The sequence below is a fragment of the Mustela putorius genome, unplaced genomic scaffold, assembly GCF_011764305.1.
Source record: "Mustela putorius furo isolate JIRA1106 unplaced genomic scaffold, ASM1176430v1.1 tig00003909_pilon_pilon_pilon, whole genome shotgun sequence".
NCBI lineage: Eukaryota > Metazoa > Chordata > Mammalia > Carnivora > Mustelidae > Mustela > Mustela putorius.
The window spans coordinates 31,451,608-31,470,079 of record NW_025422057.1 but is presented as its reverse complement, the minus strand read 5'-3'; the positions used below and the strand labels follow the sequence as shown (position 1 = coordinate 31,470,079).

At 47.3% G+C, this 18,472-nt stretch overlaps 1 protein-coding gene across 14 annotated transcripts in view; it reads right to left on the bottom strand.

Annotated features, from left to right (window-relative positions):
* The window catches only part of BLNK (B cell linker), a 109,313-nt gene that overhangs the window by 33,998 nt on the left and 56,843 nt on the right, over positions 1 to 18,472 (bottom strand). For 9 of the 14 annotated variants that reach the window (XR_006603251.1, XM_045068943.1, XM_045068939.1 and 6 more), the window contains 6 exons: positions 16,124 to 16,164; positions 12,193 to 12,258; positions 11,837 to 11,993; positions 9,150 to 9,316; positions 3,269 to 3,350; positions 2,063 to 2,134 (listed from right to left, as the gene is read on the bottom strand). Coding sequence is in view for 13 of the 14 variants with exons in the window: in XM_045068943.1 (XP_044924878.1) it covers positions 2,063 to 2,134; positions 3,269 to 3,350; positions 9,150 to 9,316; positions 11,837 to 11,993; positions 12,193 to 12,258; positions 16,124 to 16,164 (585 nt within the window). In the remaining variant the exon portion in view is untranslated. The remainder of the gene's footprint in view (positions 1 to 2,062; positions 2,135 to 3,268; positions 3,351 to 9,149; positions 9,317 to 11,836; positions 11,994 to 12,192; positions 12,259 to 16,123; positions 16,165 to 18,472) is intronic. The other 5 variants (XM_045068940.1, XM_045068945.1, XM_045068946.1 and 2 more) reach the window with 1 other exon arrangement.

The following is an 18,472-nucleotide window of genomic DNA, read 5'->3' as shown; positions in this document are numbered from 1 at the left end:
ACCTCTCTTCAGTTTTACATATAGTGTTGGTGAGTTTCCTTATCCTTAACAATCTCAATGCTGGCACAGGAAGCCCTTGGGATTTCACTCTCTTCTAGCTGTTCTAGAAACTCTATTATTATTAGTGGGGCTTGCACACCAGCTGGAGTGTCCCTCCTCTCAAGGACTGTGTGAGCTCTAACCAAATAGAGATTTAATTTAACTACTTCAGAACAGTTCGGCTTATAGGTAAAATTCAACTTGCATATTAGCAGGGGATTGTAAATTCCCAAACTCCTCCCCTGTTTTAGGAAATGAGAGAAAACACTTTTTAAATGCTACCTCCTTAGAGGAAGTTCAGAAATCCCTGCCCTGTCTACACTCTTCTGACAAAAGCTACAAATAAATCAGCCAGTGGCTGCACAACTTTTTTCCAAATCACACTAAGAGATAAATCACCAAAACTCTTTAATCTTTTCAGTTTGTTTAGACCAGTGGTTCTTAACTGGAAGGATTTTGTACCTGCCCCTCCCCTCCCCCACCGCCCCAGGGGACATCTGGCAAAGTCTGGAGACATCTCTACTTATCGCTGCCAGGGAGGGGTCGGTATTGGCATCTAGGGGTCAGGGGAAGCCAAGGGTGCTGCTAAACATTGCAAGGGCACAGAAGCCAGCATGACAAAGAACCATCTAGTCCCAAAGGCCAGCTGTGCGGAGGTTGAGACACCCTGAGTTAGGGTAAAGCTCTAGGTGGAAAGAAAGACACAACTGTCCCCTGGGATGTGTCCAGGGCCCTCCGCCAGACTGGTCATGAATCAAGTCATGCCAAACAAAGGATTCAAAAAATGATGTGAAGAGCTATCACCTTAGGAGTGAGATTCCTATGTTTACTCAGCTTAATTCCCTCCCCTCCAAGGCCCAGGTGCAACTTTCTTCTCCATGTTTTTAGGAGACAAGAAACGTAGAGACTACTCAGCCTGGACCCCTCCGGCTCTGCAGTCTGTGCGGTCCTGAGACTGCGCTTCTCCGTGTGGAGCACAGAGCAGAGGTGAGAGCGTCCCTGCACCTAATCCACTGTGAAATCCTTGGCAAGCACCTCAGGAGCCGTCAAGGAGCCAAAGCCACATCCATGAACCAGAGGCCAGTGCCATGGTGCGCTGCTCCGACAGACAGAAGCCTTAGCACTTTCCTGTCTATCTAGGCACTGTCTGAGTCTTTAAAGCCTAGATTAGGGTGGTGGCAACTAAAATGGAAAAGCAGATTCAGGGAAAGGACATAGCAGAGGCTTTGGGAAGAACACAGGCCCTCAGATACGTGGCCTGCTGGCTGACAGGCACAGAGGACTAGGCCTGGTCTATGGGGAGGGATGCCATGAATGCACTGGGCCTGAGGCCATGGGAATGTCAAGTTGTTCGGAAGAGAAATCAGGTCAAAGTTGGACACCAGAGAGTTATTGGCTTACACAAGTGAAACCGGAAGAACGGATGAAGCCCAAGGACATGAAAGATAATATTCTTTCTCTAGCACCTGCTGTGCCAGGCACTGCATGAAAGCTCTCCCATGCACAATTCCAGAATTCTCCTGTTGCAGGGCAGGGACTCTTATCTCCATGTACAGAGGAGAAAATCTGAAGAGTGGAGAGGCAAAGGGCAGGCCCAAAGTGGTACACCTGGCAACTGGGAGCACTGGGATTCCAACCCAGGTCTGTCTGCTCCAGAACTCAAGCTCTTCACCACCACATTATTCTGAAAGAAGAGTGGAGGACTGAGGATCAAGTGGTATAGACCCCCTCAGTCAGCACAGGGGTAAAAGGAGGAGAAGCCAGCAAAATGCCCAGTGAGGTAGCAGGAAAACCAGGACTAGCTCACAGAGAGCTAAGTGGGGGTGGGAGGGGCCCTTTAACATAGGGGCCACCAGACAATGGAAGAGGAGGACAAGACTTTCTGTCACAATTTATTAAGAAATTCAGAAAGACAAGTGATTATTTCTTAATATTTGGTTTAAGTTGTTTCTCTTATTTGGAAAAGACTGAAAAACCAAGCCCCCAAACATAATCATTTCACCAAATCATGCGTGTACTTTACCTGAAGCTGTCCCTGGAGGAGAGGCTGGCTTTGAGGAGTTATTTGGCTTGACAGATCTGTTCACCATGGGAGCTTAAACACACAAACAAACACATACATATAACAATCACAGATACAGTTCATTGTGGAAGATTCACACTTAGGGAAAAATGCACCATGGAAATGGGGGGACCAGGAAATTTGTAAAGAATGGGAAATACACTTAATAAATAGATAATCCATGATAAAAGACTTCTCAGAGGAAACATCTTTAGAACAAACATATTAATGATTGAAAGGATAATCAAATTATTTAAGATAGGGATTTTGTTAAAGTGAACACTGGCTTTGCAATTTTGGCAGCCAAACCGATGGTCTAGGAGATGAAAGAGGTTTTGTTTTCTTCAACAAGAGAAGACCAAATTCCCATATGCAACACACAGCACTTCTCTTGCATTTTCTGGGGTTTTGGAGAGAGGAACAATGTAATATCTACTTATGGTTTCATGCTGATGGGTGGCAGAGGAGTTCAGGTGGGTCTCGAAGCTGCTGGTGCTATCTGGGGAGGCGGGAGAGGGCTGCCACTAATCAGCAGAGTAAAAACAGAGTATGACTGCTTCAGAGTCCAGTCCATGAGATGAGTAATGCCACTCAAAGAGGTGTCCTTTCTCCACAGTAACTCCATCCGGAATGAAATTGACCTACTCCACTCCCAGTCTGAGGGTACGTGGCACCGGCCTTCAGAAATCATTTGCCATCCCATTTGTTATTCCACGAAGGGCTTACCAACAAAAAGTCTCCCTTCGCCTGAGACAGCATTACAATAACATTGTCAGGACACAGAGCGCCTTTCGCTCTCTCACATCTTCCGCCCTCTGTGCACATCATTCCTGTGCCATAGTTTTGAGGCCAACATGGTGGCCTCTGGCTCTGTGAGGATTAAGTTTTAAAGGAAATCCCTCCTAAGTGAGAACAGTTAAATAAGAACCTAGATGCTTTTGGAACTTGAGATGGTAGTATTAGAGCACGGGAGGGGGTGGAGGAAGAAGGGTGTGAATGAGATGAGTCTGTCAGGGATGGGTCAGAAGACTCCACCATGAAGGTGGTGGGTTAGCGGGGGGTGGGGGGTAGAATTTGTGCACCCCCTGCTGCTCCCTACCCAATAGTCTCTTGTGCCCCTCCCTCAACTGCTACAGCATTCAGATGCTTAAAACTACAAACTCTTGCCTTTTTCAGCTGGGAGTGAACAGTCTTCTGTGGGGTGAATGTAGTTCTCATCTTCATCATCCACAGGGACCACATAATCAACCTGGAAGAAGTACAGACGTGAATCAAGAGGAAGCTGTCCAATCCAGGCTTATAGTCTGGAAAGGAGTGTTTTGTTTTGTTTTTTAAAGATTTTATTTATTTATTAGATACACATACACACACACACACACACACACACACACATGGAGCGCACAAGCAGAGAGAGCAGAAGGCAGAGGGAGAAGCAGACTCTGCTGAGCAAGGAGCCTGATGTAGGGCTGATCCCAGGAGCCTGAGATCATGACCTGAGCTGAAAGCAGGTGCTTAACTGACTGAGCTACCCAGGTGCCCCAAGGAGTGGTTTTTTAAAATACCTTTTTTGAGATCGAATTAAGACACAATTAAATTCCTATGTGAAGTGTATAATTTGGTGGGTCTGGTACTCTCAGAGTGTGCAAGCATCACCACAGTCTAAGTTTAGAACATTTTTGTTACCCCAAAAAGGAGCCCAGAACCTTGAGTCATTCCTCATCTACCCCTTCCCCAGCCTAGTCAACCACTAATCTTCTCTAAGATTTGCCCAATCTGGGTGTTGCATAGAAATGGAATCACATAATACATAGTGACTTCTTTCATCTAGCATAATAATTTCAAGTTCAACCACAGAGCATGTCGGTATGTCATTCACTTGTGTGGACAAACATTCCCCGTCTATGAATGTACCGCGTTTTCTTGGTCTATTCATCAGGAGGTAGACATTCGGGTTGTTCTCACTTTGGGGCTATCATGAACAATGGCGCCAGGGACGTTCAGGTACATGTTTTTGTGTAGATGTAAATCTCTCTTGGGAATATACCTCGTGATGGAATTGCTGGGTCACATGGTAGCTTCCGTTTAAGTCTGAGGAACGGCCAAACTGTTGTTCCAAAGTGTCTGCTCCCTCTTCCATTCCTACCAGCAGCATACGAAGGCTCCAATTTCTCCACATCCTCACTGACACCTGCTATTGTTTGTCTTTTAAATATCACTATCCTGAGACAGGAAGTAGTGTCTAAGTATGGTTTTGATTTGCATTTCCCTGGTGGTTGATGATGTTAAGCATGTTTTTGTATGCTTCTTGGGCCTTCTTATATTTTCTTTAGAAAAAAGTCTATTTGACTTCTCCGCCCATTTTTAATTGGGTTGTCTTTTTTATTATTAGGTTGGAAGAATTCTTTCATGCTCTAGACAGAAACCTCTTATCAGATATATAATTTGTGAAACTTTTCTCCCATTCTGCAGGCTGTCTTCTTACATCTTTGGGGGTGTCGCTTGCAGCAAAAAATGTTTGACATTGTGAAGCCCATTTTAACTACTTTTTTAAAAAAATATTTTATTTGTTTATTTGATAGACAAAGATCACAAGTAGGCAGAGAGGCAGGCAGAGAGAGAGAGGGGGAAACAGGCTCCCCGCTGAGCAGAGTGTCCGATGTGGGGCTCGATCCCACAACCCTGTGATCACGACCGGAGCCGAAGGCAGAGACTTAACCTATTGAACCATCCAGGTGCCCCCCATTTTAACTACTTTTTAACAACAATTACTGTTGTTCCTTGGTTCCGTATCTAAAACACCCTTATCTAATACAAGGTCACAGAGATTTATATGTTCATTCTCTTCTAAAATGTTATAGTTTTAGCTCTTACATTTAGATCTAGGATCTATTTTTGGCTAGTTTTTGTCTTTGGTGGGAGACGCGCCCACCCTCATATTTTTGCATGTGAATATACAGTTACCCTGGCACAATCTGTTTAAAAATGATTCTCTCCCCACTGAATAGTCTTGGCAACTTTGTCAATAATCAGTTGACCATAAATTGGGGGAGGAAGTGATTTTATATTGCTAGGAAGCAAAGGAGATAATCAGATTCCAAATGTGGTTTTTGCAACTCACCTTGGTGGGTAGGCCAGGTGGATTCTAGAGAAACAGAGCCCAAACATTTATTGAGCACTAATTGGCAAGTGCTCACCTGAGTACTTCCCATGTGTTATTTCACTCAATCCTTACAACAACCCAGTAAGGCAGGTGCTACTGTCAGCTCCATATTAAGATGAAGAATCTTGAAGAACCCAAGGCACAGAGAAGTGGAGTAGCTTGCTCACATCCTCATAGCAAAATGTAGAAGAGTTGGGGTTCAAGAGTCAGTTCAAGGATCCACACTCTCAGCCACTACATTCTAGGACCTTCTTGCCTTCCCCTTCTCTTTCTATCTTATTTCTATCTCCCTTCATTTAATTCCTATTTCTCATCTCTTTCTTTACCTCCAAACCTGGCCTCTGTGACCTTGGATAAGTTTTCAACCCCTTTGCACCTCATCTGTACCATTTCCTTATCTGTAAAATGGGGATGGCAGTACCTATTTCATAGGGTTCTTGGGAGGGCTTAATGGGATAAACACAAATCCTCAGAACATCAATTGATTCCCAGTACCCATCAAGTGCCCACCATGCTTATCCCTACAGCACAGATGCTCCTTCCTCTTAGGTGCTGCTCCTTCCCCAACTCTCTGGTTAGTCTATACCCCCATACTTTTCCTGGAACCTGTACAGCAGAGCTAAATATTTTTAGTTATTTATGCTTGTCTTGATTTCTTCTTTTTCTATCTAATGGTTCCGCAAGATCTTAATGTTGGCCTATTTTTTTTTTCTTTTTTAACCTCTTTCTTATCTTGACTGCCCATCTGCCCATTCCAGAATGCAGCCTCCTCCATACTTCTCCTTTCCCACTGGTACAGACTTGCCTGAGCCACCTCCACAAGGCTGCTATTAGCAAAACTCTGCCTCTCATCATGGGGGTCCACTCTTAGCTCTTCACAGAAATGGAGAGCCTTATATAACACACTGTATTCATTTGTATTCTGTGTCTGAATTTATAACTTCATACAGATTTGCCAAATGCTGAAAGAATTCACAAAAAGCCCCTAACAGCCGGTCCCCGTGTCCTTTTTCCTACTCAGCTTCTTCCTGCCAGCCCCTTCTTACCCCAAAAGGTCAGCATCACCTCTCAGACAGACAGAGAGGACTGGCCAACAATCCTTTTTCTGTCAGCTGACTTTCTGACTTAAACTAGCACTAGAGTAGAAGTCATACAGGAAACCACTTATGGAGGCAGGCAGGGAACAGCTTTAGGGACAAATGCAGAGGAAGGCTTTGTGCACATCTCATATGAGTGGAAGGGACTATGACCAGTGCAAATAAAAGTCAGGGATTCACAGCTAAGCTGGAGGGTTGCCATGAGGCTCAGCTGCTTTGAGGCCAGGATGGCCCTGTATTGCCAGCCTTTCTGTTTTCAGAAGCAACTAGAAAATGGGATTTTGTAAAGAATCTAGAATATGCTAGGAAGGAACATATGACACACCAAATCTTCCGTGTATGAGGCACTGTATTTAGTGTTTTATATATATGTTCTCTTACTAAATCCTTAAAATAACCTGAAGAGATTAAAAACTGAGGCTCAGAGAGGTTATCTGGCTTGCCCAAAGTCACACAGCTAGTAAGGGTCAAAGTGGGATTTTGGGCCTAAACGCTCCCTCTATCTCATTTAAGTTTCTCTTTTCCATCTCCTGCTGGCCTACAAATTATATTAAGGTGGAAATGTGGGTCATTTTACGACATATTTATATATTATAGGTTTTATCACCTTTGGCATTTAGAAACAAGTTATTTCTGGGGCACGTGGGTGGGTCAGCAGGTTAAGAGGCAGAAGACGTGAATAGACACTTCTCCAAAGACAACATACAAATGGCTAACAGACACATGAAAAAATATTCATCATCATTAGCTATCAAGGAGATTCAAATGAATACCACATTGATACCACCTTACACCAGTTAGAATGGCCAAAATTAACAAGATAGTAAACAACATGTATTGGAGAGGGTGTGGAGAAAGGGGAACCCTCTTACACTGTTGGTGGGAATGCAAGCTGATGCAGCCACTTTAGAAAACATTGTGGAGATTCCTTAAGAAATTAAAAATAGAGATTCCCTATGACCCTGAAATTGCACTACTGGGTATTTACCCCAAAGATACTGATGTAGTGAAAAGACGGGCCATCTGTACCCCAATGTTCATAGCAGCAATGGCCACAGTCTCCAAACTGTGGAAAGAACCAAGATGCCCTTCAACGGGCAAACGGATAAAGAAGATATGGTCCATATACACTATGGAGTATTATGCCTCCATCAGAAAGGATGAAAACTTAACTTTTGTAGCAACATGGACGGGACTGGGAGAGATTATGCTAAGTGAAATAAGTCAAGCAGAGAGAGTCAATTATCATATGGTTTCACTTACTTGTGGAACAAAAGGATTAAGACGAAGGACATAGGGAGATGGAGAGGACAAATGAGTTGGGGGAAATTGGAGGGGGAGACAAACCTGAGAGACTGCAGACACTGAGAAACAAAATGAAGGTATTGTGGGGGGCGGTTGGGGGTTGGGTGAGTCTGGTGGTGGGTATTATGGAGGGCATGTATTGCATGGAGCACTGGATGTGGTGCATAAACAATGAATTCTGGAACACTAAAAAGAAATCAAATCAAATGAAAAAAAAAAAAAAAAAGTCTGCCTTCAGCTGAGGTCATGATCCTGGGGTCCCCGGATAGAGCCCCATGTCTGGCTCCATGCTCAGCGGAGAGCCTGCTTTTCCCTCTCCCTCTGCCCTTCCCTCCCCCTCTTGTGCTCTCTCTCTTTCTCACACAAACAAACAAAATCTTAAAAAAAAAAAACAAAACCCACAAGTTATTTCTTCAAAAGCTGCTGTAATATTATGTTCAGGGATGGTTTAAGAGTTGCCTTTATTGGGCACTTGGGTGGCTCAGTTGATTGGGCGGCTGCCTTAGGCTCGGGTTGTAATCCTGGAGCCCTGCTCAGCGGGGAGTCTGCTTCTTGCTCTGACCCTCCCCCTTCTCACATGATCCTCTCATTCTCCTTCCCTCAAGTAAATAAACAAAATCTGTAAAAGAAAAGGGGGGGTCATCTTTATTGTTATTTTAATTCTGAGACCATTATACTTGTAGGCTTGTAATGGCTAAGTTTGAGGGCTTGCCTTATTTAAAATGCAAGTAAGGTACTAGGTATTAGGCCTCATCAGGCTTTCCTACAACAGTCTGAATGGGTTTTCCGTGCCTTTTCAAACAGGAGCTATTCCACAGGGAATGAGACCCATAAAACACAGGTGCTGACAGAGGGGAGATGACGAGATAAACCCAGAGTGGAGTACAGGACAGTCGGCTAGGATGGGTCCCTGGAGAGCAGGTGCTCAGGGAAAAGGGAGTGAGAAGCAAGAGGTGCCAAAGGGAAGTGAGGGGCCATGTTCCTCCACAGGCTGCGCAGGGCCTCCCTACCACTAGGGGTCTCCATATTTGTCCCATTGCACATCTCTGTATCTTGCAGGAGAAATGTGAAGTGGAGAGCAAAGAAGGTGGAGGAAAGAAAGCAAGGCAGAAAAGGAGTATAATGATAGGGAAATCCCTTACGGAGGAAGGAGAAGGTTCACAGGAAACCAAGGAGAGAGAGAGGGAGGCTAATAAGAGGTGCACAGATCCAGCACTGATATTACCCATACCCTCTGGAAATGAAAATGCTTAAAATAAGGCCATATATGCCTTCTTCGAGAGAAAAACCTCCTTTCTGTTTACCAGTGCAGAATTTGAGGGGTAGGTGGTTAGTCTTGGGCAGAGAGAGGGGCATGGAGGAGGCGGCCAGACCACCTGGGCCCCTGCCCTCATCTCTCCTCCCCCTTTCTCCGGCCCCTTCCCTCTCCGCCCTGCATACTGCTTTCCCCTTGGACTGGGAAGCCTTTGGGATAGATTTACGTTACCTCATCCTCAAGTTCTTTGGGTTTGGGTGGGACTTGAGGTTTCTGAAGAGAAGTCAGCGCTGGCAGAGTGGAGGCCACTCTGGCTCTTGCTTTTGCCGAAGGCCAGTCGGGCTTACTGGGAAGTGTCTTGCTGAAGGGCGGAGACTGCCTCTGGCTTGACCGATTGTCTTGAAAGGAACAACCACAAAGTGTAAGATGAAAGGGACTCTGGATCATTCCCTGGGCCAAAGTATGAAACCACCCGTGGCATCTCTGTAGTCACCAATGATTAATCTGAGCATTCCTTAAAAGTATATAATGACATTCGGGCAAAGAATCAGCTGCCCATTGACTAACATTATAAAAACCAAAAGAATGTCCTCATCAAAAACATCCTCCCAGGGGAGTGATGGAGACCCACTGGCTCAGGAGCGCCGACTGCCCAGCATGCTGCCCAGCAGAGTGGATGGAAGCCCATGGCAGCAGAGTGGCCTCAGAGGGTGTGCTCCTCGAAGCTTCACTCTGTTCTATGAACACTTAAGGACAGGGATGGACTCTCAATCCTCCTTACATCTTGGAACCACCTGGGGAACTTTATAAGAAAATGCCAAGGCCCGGGCCCCGCCCCGGACGTACTAGCTTGAACTTGTGGGGAGGGTCCTGGCACTATAGGTCTCAAAGTTTCCCAGGTTATTCTAAGGTGTCTTCAGAGTTGCAACTACTCATCTGAGTGAACCTCCATGTTCTTCCCCTCAATGATTTCCCTCAGCTCATGGAGAGCCCGAGTTACCCCTTGTTGGGGACTGTGTCCTGAGCAGGTGTCAGGGAACCAGTGCAGGCTCCCAAGCTGAATGGCCCTGAGTTGGGTCCCCTGCTCTGCCTCTCACTGGCTGCACTTGTTTGGGCTGGTTATTTGTGGCTCAGCCTCTCCAGGACTCATATTCCTCATTTTTAAAGTGAGGAGGGTAATATCCACCTTAGAGGGATTTGGTAGGGAGTAGGAAGAAAGCAGTGAGGGCGGGGTGGGGGGAGCGGTGTGTCTGAGAGAGTGGATGCCTAACAAACAGGACCAAATACGGATGTGACATGGTGTGGGGGAGGGGGGCAAGACAACAGGGAGTCTGTGCAGTGGAATCTGAGCACAGACTCAGACCGACACATTGCAGGAAGATCTCAGCATAGGAATAACCTGGCGTGTCCCCATCCTGGGAACAGCCTAGGTGCTCACACTGGCTTCCGCACAACTACCCCCCTCCCCCGCCATCCTTAGCTTCTTGCACCTGCTGTGCCACCTGTCACATCCCCACCTGTTCTCCCCCTGGGGCTGTTCCTGCCTTGCTGAAAGTATGGTTCACTTCCCGTTGGATGCCTCCTCGGAAGCCTCTTTCTGGGTGCTGGAGCTATGCTTAGGTCTAGGGCATCTGCTTTGCTGTGCCCATAACTCTGTCAGGTTTTCTAGTTTTACTGGCAGCTCCTGGAGTTTACTGGGTTTTTTAAATGTAAGATTGAAGCCCATCAGAAGCCACAAAACACAGAAGACAAGCTTTGAAGAGCATGGCCTTGAATGAGCTGCCACGCCACCCTCATGGTAGTTTCCTAGCCTGTAACATGGGCCCACTGCAGCCGCTTCCTTCCCAGGGCTGTAATGTTTGAACAAGGTCACAAATACGGTGCGAGGTGGAGCGGTGAAAGCATGGATATTGGGGGCTGGGAAGCCCAGCATCCATCCTCGCCCTGCCACTTGCAAGCACTGGGCCCCATCAGTTCACTCTTCCTGACCTCACTTTCTTCCTTTGTAAAGTGAGGATGAATACCTCTTCCATAAGATTCCTGAGAGTGTGAAGTAGGCCACTACTGTAAATATAAAACTCTGGGAGTATGTCTGTCTTGCTTGCTGCTGAATGCTCAGGGCTCAGCATAGCTCTGGCACACAGTAGGTGCTCAGTAGGTGGATTGTGGCGTGGTCCATGCTTGGTGCCTTGTGAGGAGGCAGTTAATGACAATGATAACAGATGTGGAGCCCTTTACACATAGGGACATGGTACAAACGCTAGCATCACCCTCATCATCATGGACACGCTCTACCCCCCCACCCCTGCTGAGCTTTGTTACCCAGAACACAGGCTTCTCCTTGGGGGACATTAAAAACCACACTCAGGCCTGGAGGCTTCACGGGAGCTGTGCCCATTAACCTACAGCTAATTCCAGACTTAGAGCTCCTTACTCTCACTCTAAGCCCCCCGTTAAAAAGCCATAGTCTATGCTCAGTGTGTGACCTGCCTGTGAGGGGATGGGCATGAGGAAGGAGGGGCAACAGCAGATACTGGGATCCCTGAAGATCACCCTTGTTCTGTACAGAAACCTCAAGAGAAATTCCAGAGCCTTGTGTACAACAAGATGAAAAAGCAGCAAGACTGATCTCAGTGTTGATTTCTCATGGGGCTATCTGGAGACTATCTGGTGGTAGAAATAGTCATCAGGGTGTGTTCCTTTTATCTTTTACCTATTTTCAACATTGGCGATTTAGGAAGAGGACTTTTCCCCCCTTGAACAGGCAAGTTTTCCATTTGGGGCGCCATGGTTTCTGAGTGACCAGATGACCAGTGTGGGGTGGTGAGAGTGGGAGGCGCCCACCGACCTGCCAGGCTGCTTGTCTCCATTCCCCTGCCTGGCAGGCTGAGCGCCCAGGGTCTGGGGGGCTGCCTCACCTATGTACTCGCCCCTGGCGAAGGGCAGGGCTGGGTGGACGGTTCTTGTCTCCTGCTCGCCGGGTGGTGGCTCGTAACTGTCGTCCCCGGTCTCCTCAGCGGGCAGCACGTACATCTCTGAGTCCGAGTGCTCATCTGGGTGTTCATAGTCACTGTCCTGCAAGGGCAGACCCCAGGCTCAGTGCCCCATCCAGGCTCCATCATCAGCCCAGCTCTGGCTTTAGGGGGTGGGAGCTGCTCCCCCAGCATAGGGACCAGAGAGCAAGGCTTGGAAAGGTTGGCTAAGCAAGGCTGGGCAGCCATCAGAGGCAAAGCTGGGGTTGAGGCCAAGTCTTTCTGGCTCCAGAATTTATCACCTGAAACACTATCCTGGGGGAGCATGTGGGCCATTTAACAGGGCGGGTGGCTGAAACTCTGTGTGTCTGCAAAGAAGAGCAGTCAGAGATAAAATACATTTTTTAGAGGACAGAAAAAGGACCCGATACAATATACTAGAATACAATAGAAGAGAATACAATATACTAGAATAGAATGACCAATAAGTTTCATTGGCCACGGATGCTGAGGGTTGAGGGAAAAGATCAATAAGGGGAGACACAGAGCATACAGATACCTTTGAGAAGAGGTCTGTTTGTTTTTTAACAGGGTTGGTAAGCTGCAGGGGTGAGGCTTTTCATCTGACCCAGACTCCATTCTCTTCCTTTTTTTTTTTTAATATAAATTGTATTTAAGTCTACATTGAAATTATCAAATATTGAATATTCAATGTATGTTGAAAATACACTGGCACAGTAACAGCTCAAAAGGATGTAAATAAAGTCTCCTTCCTGGCCTCTCAGTTCCTTCCCAGGGGCACCGCTCCTAGCTTCTCTCGCGTTTTGTTCAGAGATCCCTTAGCTAGATGCCACACTTGCATGTATTCACATGCAGGAAACAGTTGATCCAGGATGGAAGAAGTCCTCTGCGCATGCTGCCTGACACCCTGCATTATCCGTGCAGGATTTGCCAGTGAATGCGCGGTGCACCTGCCTTCCGCTGGCCCCCTTCCCCTGCAGTCCTACACCGCCGCAGGTGTGGTGCCACAGGAGCCCCGAGTTGGTTCCACTGCTGTCTCCTCGGGGCAGAAGCAGGCCCAGCACGGGCAGGCCAGGAAGGCAGTGTGTTTACAATGAAGGATGCGAGAGGGAGTGCGAGCTGCTCCCCTGCTCCGTCTGTGGGGCAAGGGGGAAAGGGGAGGAGTGGGGTGAACAGCAGGAGGGGCACAGAGAAAGGCAGCTGAAAAGAGAGGTTTCCCCAAGGTGGTGGAGGAGCACTGGGAGGGAAGAGGAGGTCCTTGTCCTAAACCCAAAGAGTCAGGAAGGGAGAGGGAGGGGCGCGGTGAGAAAAGCCTTGTAGAGGGGGACTTCCCCAAACCCCTTTTTCGATAACAACAGATTGGAAGGCTCAGTAATCCTTCCTGACTGTGAATACGAAATTCGGTTGAATAGAATAATGGCAATTATCATTACTATCATAACCGACATTTGCATGCACCTCATGTATCCCTTACCACAATCCTATAAGAGTCTGTTTAAGCCCTCAGAGAAACTGAGGCATGAGGAGTGGAGTAGGAGAGGAGACTCTGTGGTCTGTGCTCTGGAGAAGCCAGAGCTGTTCTTGAACAGCCGGCCTGGGAGGTGCTGTGAGAGCGAAAGAGTGGCCCATGGTGAGAGCCTGGCTTGACAAGGTTCCTTCCACAGAGCCTGAGGCCCTGGGACTCACTCTCCTTACCCTTGTCAGTGACAGGACCCGATCCCTCTTGTTGTGACATCTCAGGGAGATGTCAGTGAATGGGCTGAGAAAAGATTGCTTTAATAACCATCTGGAAAGTGAAAGAAACAGTAGGAACCCAGACGCACGTGCCTGGATGGGAGCTAGTTTGGGCCTCCTATTTTGGGTCTGTATCTGTGGAGCAGGCACAGGCCTTCCTAGACCTGATTACCTGGAGGCTGGGGAGCAGGGTGCATCTGGGGAGGACATGGAGGTCCTCACAGTCCCTTGGGCAGAGCACCCTGACTGAAAGAACCAGGCTGGCCAAGGAGGCAGAGAAGGTAGAGGAAGAGCGACTCCCTGTCAGACGCTCCTGGCAGCCCGATGCTGACGTGGGGTGAAAAGTTTGAAGAAGGGAACGTGTAATCAGGCAAAAACTTTCTCATATTGTCCGTTCATTCATTCAATCAATCAGTTAATATTTATTGAGCACCTACTGTGTGCCAGCCATTGTGCTTGACTCTGGGCACAGTCCCTGCCTTCATAGAATTTTAGCAGGAGAAACCAGCAGTAAATAAATAGTGAATAACAGATAATAAGTACAATATCAACCATAAAATTGCTGTCACTCGTGACAGATTCACTTGAGGAAATGTTCAGGGTCCTGAGACAGAGAGCAATGGGAAAAGGGACTCTACCTCAGGTGCAGAAAAGGCCTTCCTGAGAAGGAGACAGTGAAGCCAAGCCTGAAGGACAAGAAGGAGCAGAACAAGTGAGGAAAGCTGGGGATGCTCTTTAGTTTCTCTTCTCTCCCCTTCTTCCTTCACCAGCCCAAGGTCTATGAGTCTGAAATCACTGAGCAGGCATGACCTTGACCTCTTGTTGTAGGACTAAAGGCAGACCTGCGCATCTGGGCCATAACAGACAACGCCCTGCCAAGGGGATGCAAGGAAGGCTGGACAGGTCTGCAGAGGCCAGATCTTATCTGGCCTGGAGGCCACAGGCCTGGATTTTGTTCTGTGTACAATAGGAATCCAGTAAGGTCAAAATAATTGTGAAGGAAGGTTTACCCAATCCTTATGACAGCTGGGACTCTAACTTTGGTTGTTTGACTTTGGGACACAAGTCATCCCCTCCTCTCCAGGCTGATTTTATTTGTGTTTTCTAAGTCCCCACATGTGCTCTTTTTATCTAGGCAGGAAGCTCAATTTTCGCTGCCTGTCTGTGGATGCAGACCAGCTCTCAAGTTTGCTTCAGCTGGGGTTGGGTATGGGCCACCAGGAGGGGGCGCCGCTGCAGTGCTCTGAGGGCTCCACGGCTGCCAGACCCTGGGAGGAACTCCACACCCAAGGGACCTGCAGAAAGGCCTTTTCAGTTCCTCTTTCTACAGTTTTCTCTGCAGAAAGGAGAGAGGCAGAGAAGGGAGGCACTCCTGCCTCATAATATTCTGAATAAACTCCAGGTGGTGAACCCGTGTGGAGTTGGGCTCCAACTCAGGAGACAGGAATCCTGAGCGCTTATTCCACTGGACCACTGAGTAACTGAATGGCCAACGGGGAAGTCCTTTTCATTTTCCTAGTCTTGGTGTTTCCTTATCTGTACACTGGGATATATGGCTGTGTGGAGGCCCTCTTGGATCCTGTCCAGATAAAACACACGTGGTGTGGAGCAGACTAGCATTCTGGATGAATTTGATATAAATGAGGAATAATTCTTTTGTAAAAAGTTCTTAGGATGTCTTGTCCCTCTAAAGCTTGACCCAAGAGAGAAGTGAGCCAGAGGCCCTGTGGGTTGCAGAGCCACTGTGAAGAGGGTGACGGCTGACTCTGACTCATCACCCTTTTGGGGTCAGTCTGTTGTCCCCAGCATCTGCCATGGTCCTCTTGGTCACAAGAGGGCTTGGTCACAAGCCCCTTGGAGTCGAAAAGCCTGGCTTTGAGATTTGAGGGCCTGGGTTTGAACTTGGAAACTACAAGTCACTGAAACTCTCCATGCCTTAGTTTCATTCCCAGTAAAATGAACAGGGCTGATATTCAAAATGTTTGACAATGAGCATGGCTCAGATCCTGACCTAAGAGTGGCCAGGGGTCCCCTAATGTGCCAGGCATTCACTCTTTAGGGCTCCTAGATAAGTCCCAGGCAATGATGGGGCACTGGGGAATTCAGGGCAGAGACCTTTGTTAACTGATACAGAATTATTTTAAAACACTTCACATTTGTTTTGGCTGTGCTGGTGAGAACTCCAAATGGCAGCACTGAAGATGGGGATAAGAGTGCCTACACGTAGGGCTCTGGGGAGGATTAGGGGAGGTAATGTGGATGAAGCACGTAGCCTGGTACACGTTGGTGCCAGGTCAAGTCAGCCACTATGGGGTTCTTGCCGCCTTGTTTATCTGTTGGTGGCCCTTCCAGGTCAGCCATCTCCCTCCATCTCCCTGCTGTGATGCACAGGTGACAGAAACAAGCCCTTGCAAAGGGCTCCCACGGATCCCAGTGGAAACAACACCCTCCCTCCTGCTCCCAGGAACAAATACTCACAAAGTCATCAGACCACTGCTCCTCTTCATCAGCAGGGTTCTCTGCAATGGCATGTGGGAAGCAGAAGGAACAAGTGTAAATCTCAGCTGGCCAGCCCCACCGTGTCCACTACTAGCCTGCAGCTGCCTTCCTTGCCTTTGGGCTCCCTGGTCTTGTTCACTTGGCTTTGAACAGTTACTAGACTTATCTCGTGTTCATTCGCTTTCAACTCCTCTTTAGAAAAAAAAAACCAGTTCTCAAATCATAAAGGTAAGTCCCACTGCGGCAGAGACATGGTACATCTGAACCTTATTTGTCTTTGTTAAGGAGCATTTTGGGGACTTTAGAATAACCCTGGAGACACCTGCAATTCATATCATGTTGCTTCTCAGGATTTCTATGAATCAGTACGCAGATGTAGTAGAAAGAGTACTGGAGAGGGAGTCACAATAGACCAAAATTCCCATGCAGGCTCTGCTCCTAACTAGTCAGAGAGCGATCAAGACAGCTAACTTCTCTGGGCCTCAGTCTCAAGATCTGTAAGGTGACAGATCACTTCTGGGATTCTCTGTGGCCCTAAATTTCACTTTCTTATTGAAAAGATTTATCTGGTGCTTTAAAACTACATGCCAGGCAATATTTTCAGAGTAGTCTCTTAGAGATCTTATGAGGAAGCTGAGGCCCAGCGAAAATAAGTCATTTGCCCAAGGTCAGATAGCAAATAATAAATCCAGGAGTTGAACCCTGCAGTTTGACTTCGAAGGGCATGCTGTGGGCTCCAGCACCATGCTACCTCACTGCCTCTGAACTCCAGAGTGTAGGCACTGTCCTTGGCTCCCCAGGCAGGATGAAAATGGAAATAACGGTGTCAAGGAGCTTAGGTTCTTGAAGAATAAAATAGATCTGAATTATAGACAGTCAAGGAGAATATCTGATTCCCTTTTCTCCAAAACACATTTAGAGTTTGAGAAGCTTAGCATCCACCCCATCACATAAACTGACATTAGAGGGTAACTACAATTCGTTCATCTCTACAGATCAACCAGGCACTGGTCCAGATGGCAGAGTGGCTCCTGCGACCCATCCAGGAAAGCTCCCAGCTCTTCTCCTAGCCCATTGAGCAGCCACGGGAGGGGGCCCAGTGGTTGGTCCCTGAACCCTCCAGAGCCTTGGTAGAACCTTTTCTTGCCATTTCTAGCCCCTGCAATGGCAGACCACGGACTCCATCTCTAGGGGGACTCCGAAGAGAAAAAGGGAAAGGAACTGTAGAGAAAAAATGGAGGCCCAAAGGAAGGGTTTAGAGCAGCGTGGCCAGATCTTGGGTTATAGCAGCAACAGTGCCCTCTCTTGGAAAAAACATGATAGGCACTAAGAAGGAGCTTTACTTTATGAGCCAAATAATAGGTCAAACTTTGACATTCACAGGAGATAATTCTTGTTAAGTAGTGATCTAGGCTAACTTATATCAAATTAGAGTATGCTGCAATCACCGGGGCTTTGCCAGAAACCTTAGAAGACTAGGTCAATAAGTCCTCTTCTCAATATACTAACACCTAGTACCGAGGTAGATATGTTTCTAATACTTTAAGTTTGGGTATAACCGAAGATCAGCACTTATGGTGGCAAGATGTTTTTGTTTCAGCCTTTAAAATAGAAACCTTTATAAAATACCTTTATAAAACACACCTCCCTGCCTCATTGAGCTGTGTTTGCTGAGTCTTCTCTCAGGCAACTGAGGCCCATTTTCTGGCCCGTCACTGCTGAAAAGTACTTGCAGAAGCTAACTACTTTTCCTGTCCCAATTATCTTTCCTCTCCAACACACACTTCTTTTTTTTTTTTTTTTTTTAAGATTTTATTTATTCATTTGACAGAGAGAGATCACAAGCAGGCAGAGGCAAGCAGAGAGAGAGGAGGAAGCTGGCTCCCCGCTGAGCAGAGAGCCCGATGCGGGGCTCGATCCCAGGACCCTGGGATCATGACCTGAGCCGAAGGCAGCGGCTCAACCCACTGAGCCACCCAGGCGCCCCATCCAACACACACTTCATACTATTTCTAGTGATTTCCTTAAAATAAAGTTTGAGCATGCAGCTCCTTTCCTCAAGAATCCTCAGCAGCTCCCTATGGAGTAAAGTCAAGGCTCTGAGTCCACACATTTTGATGCCTCCCCTTCCTGTCCCTCCCACGACTCCTCTTGCCATCTTCTGTGTTCACTCACAGTGATACTCGGCAGTGTGTTCCTCCCAGCCTGTACTTTTGATCATTCTCTGCTCTGCCTGGGCTATTTCCCCAGCCTGTCTTCCTTCTTTGCATGGAAATCCCTGTTATACCTCTGCCATAGGGTCTTCCCCAGTCCCTCGGGTTCTAATTA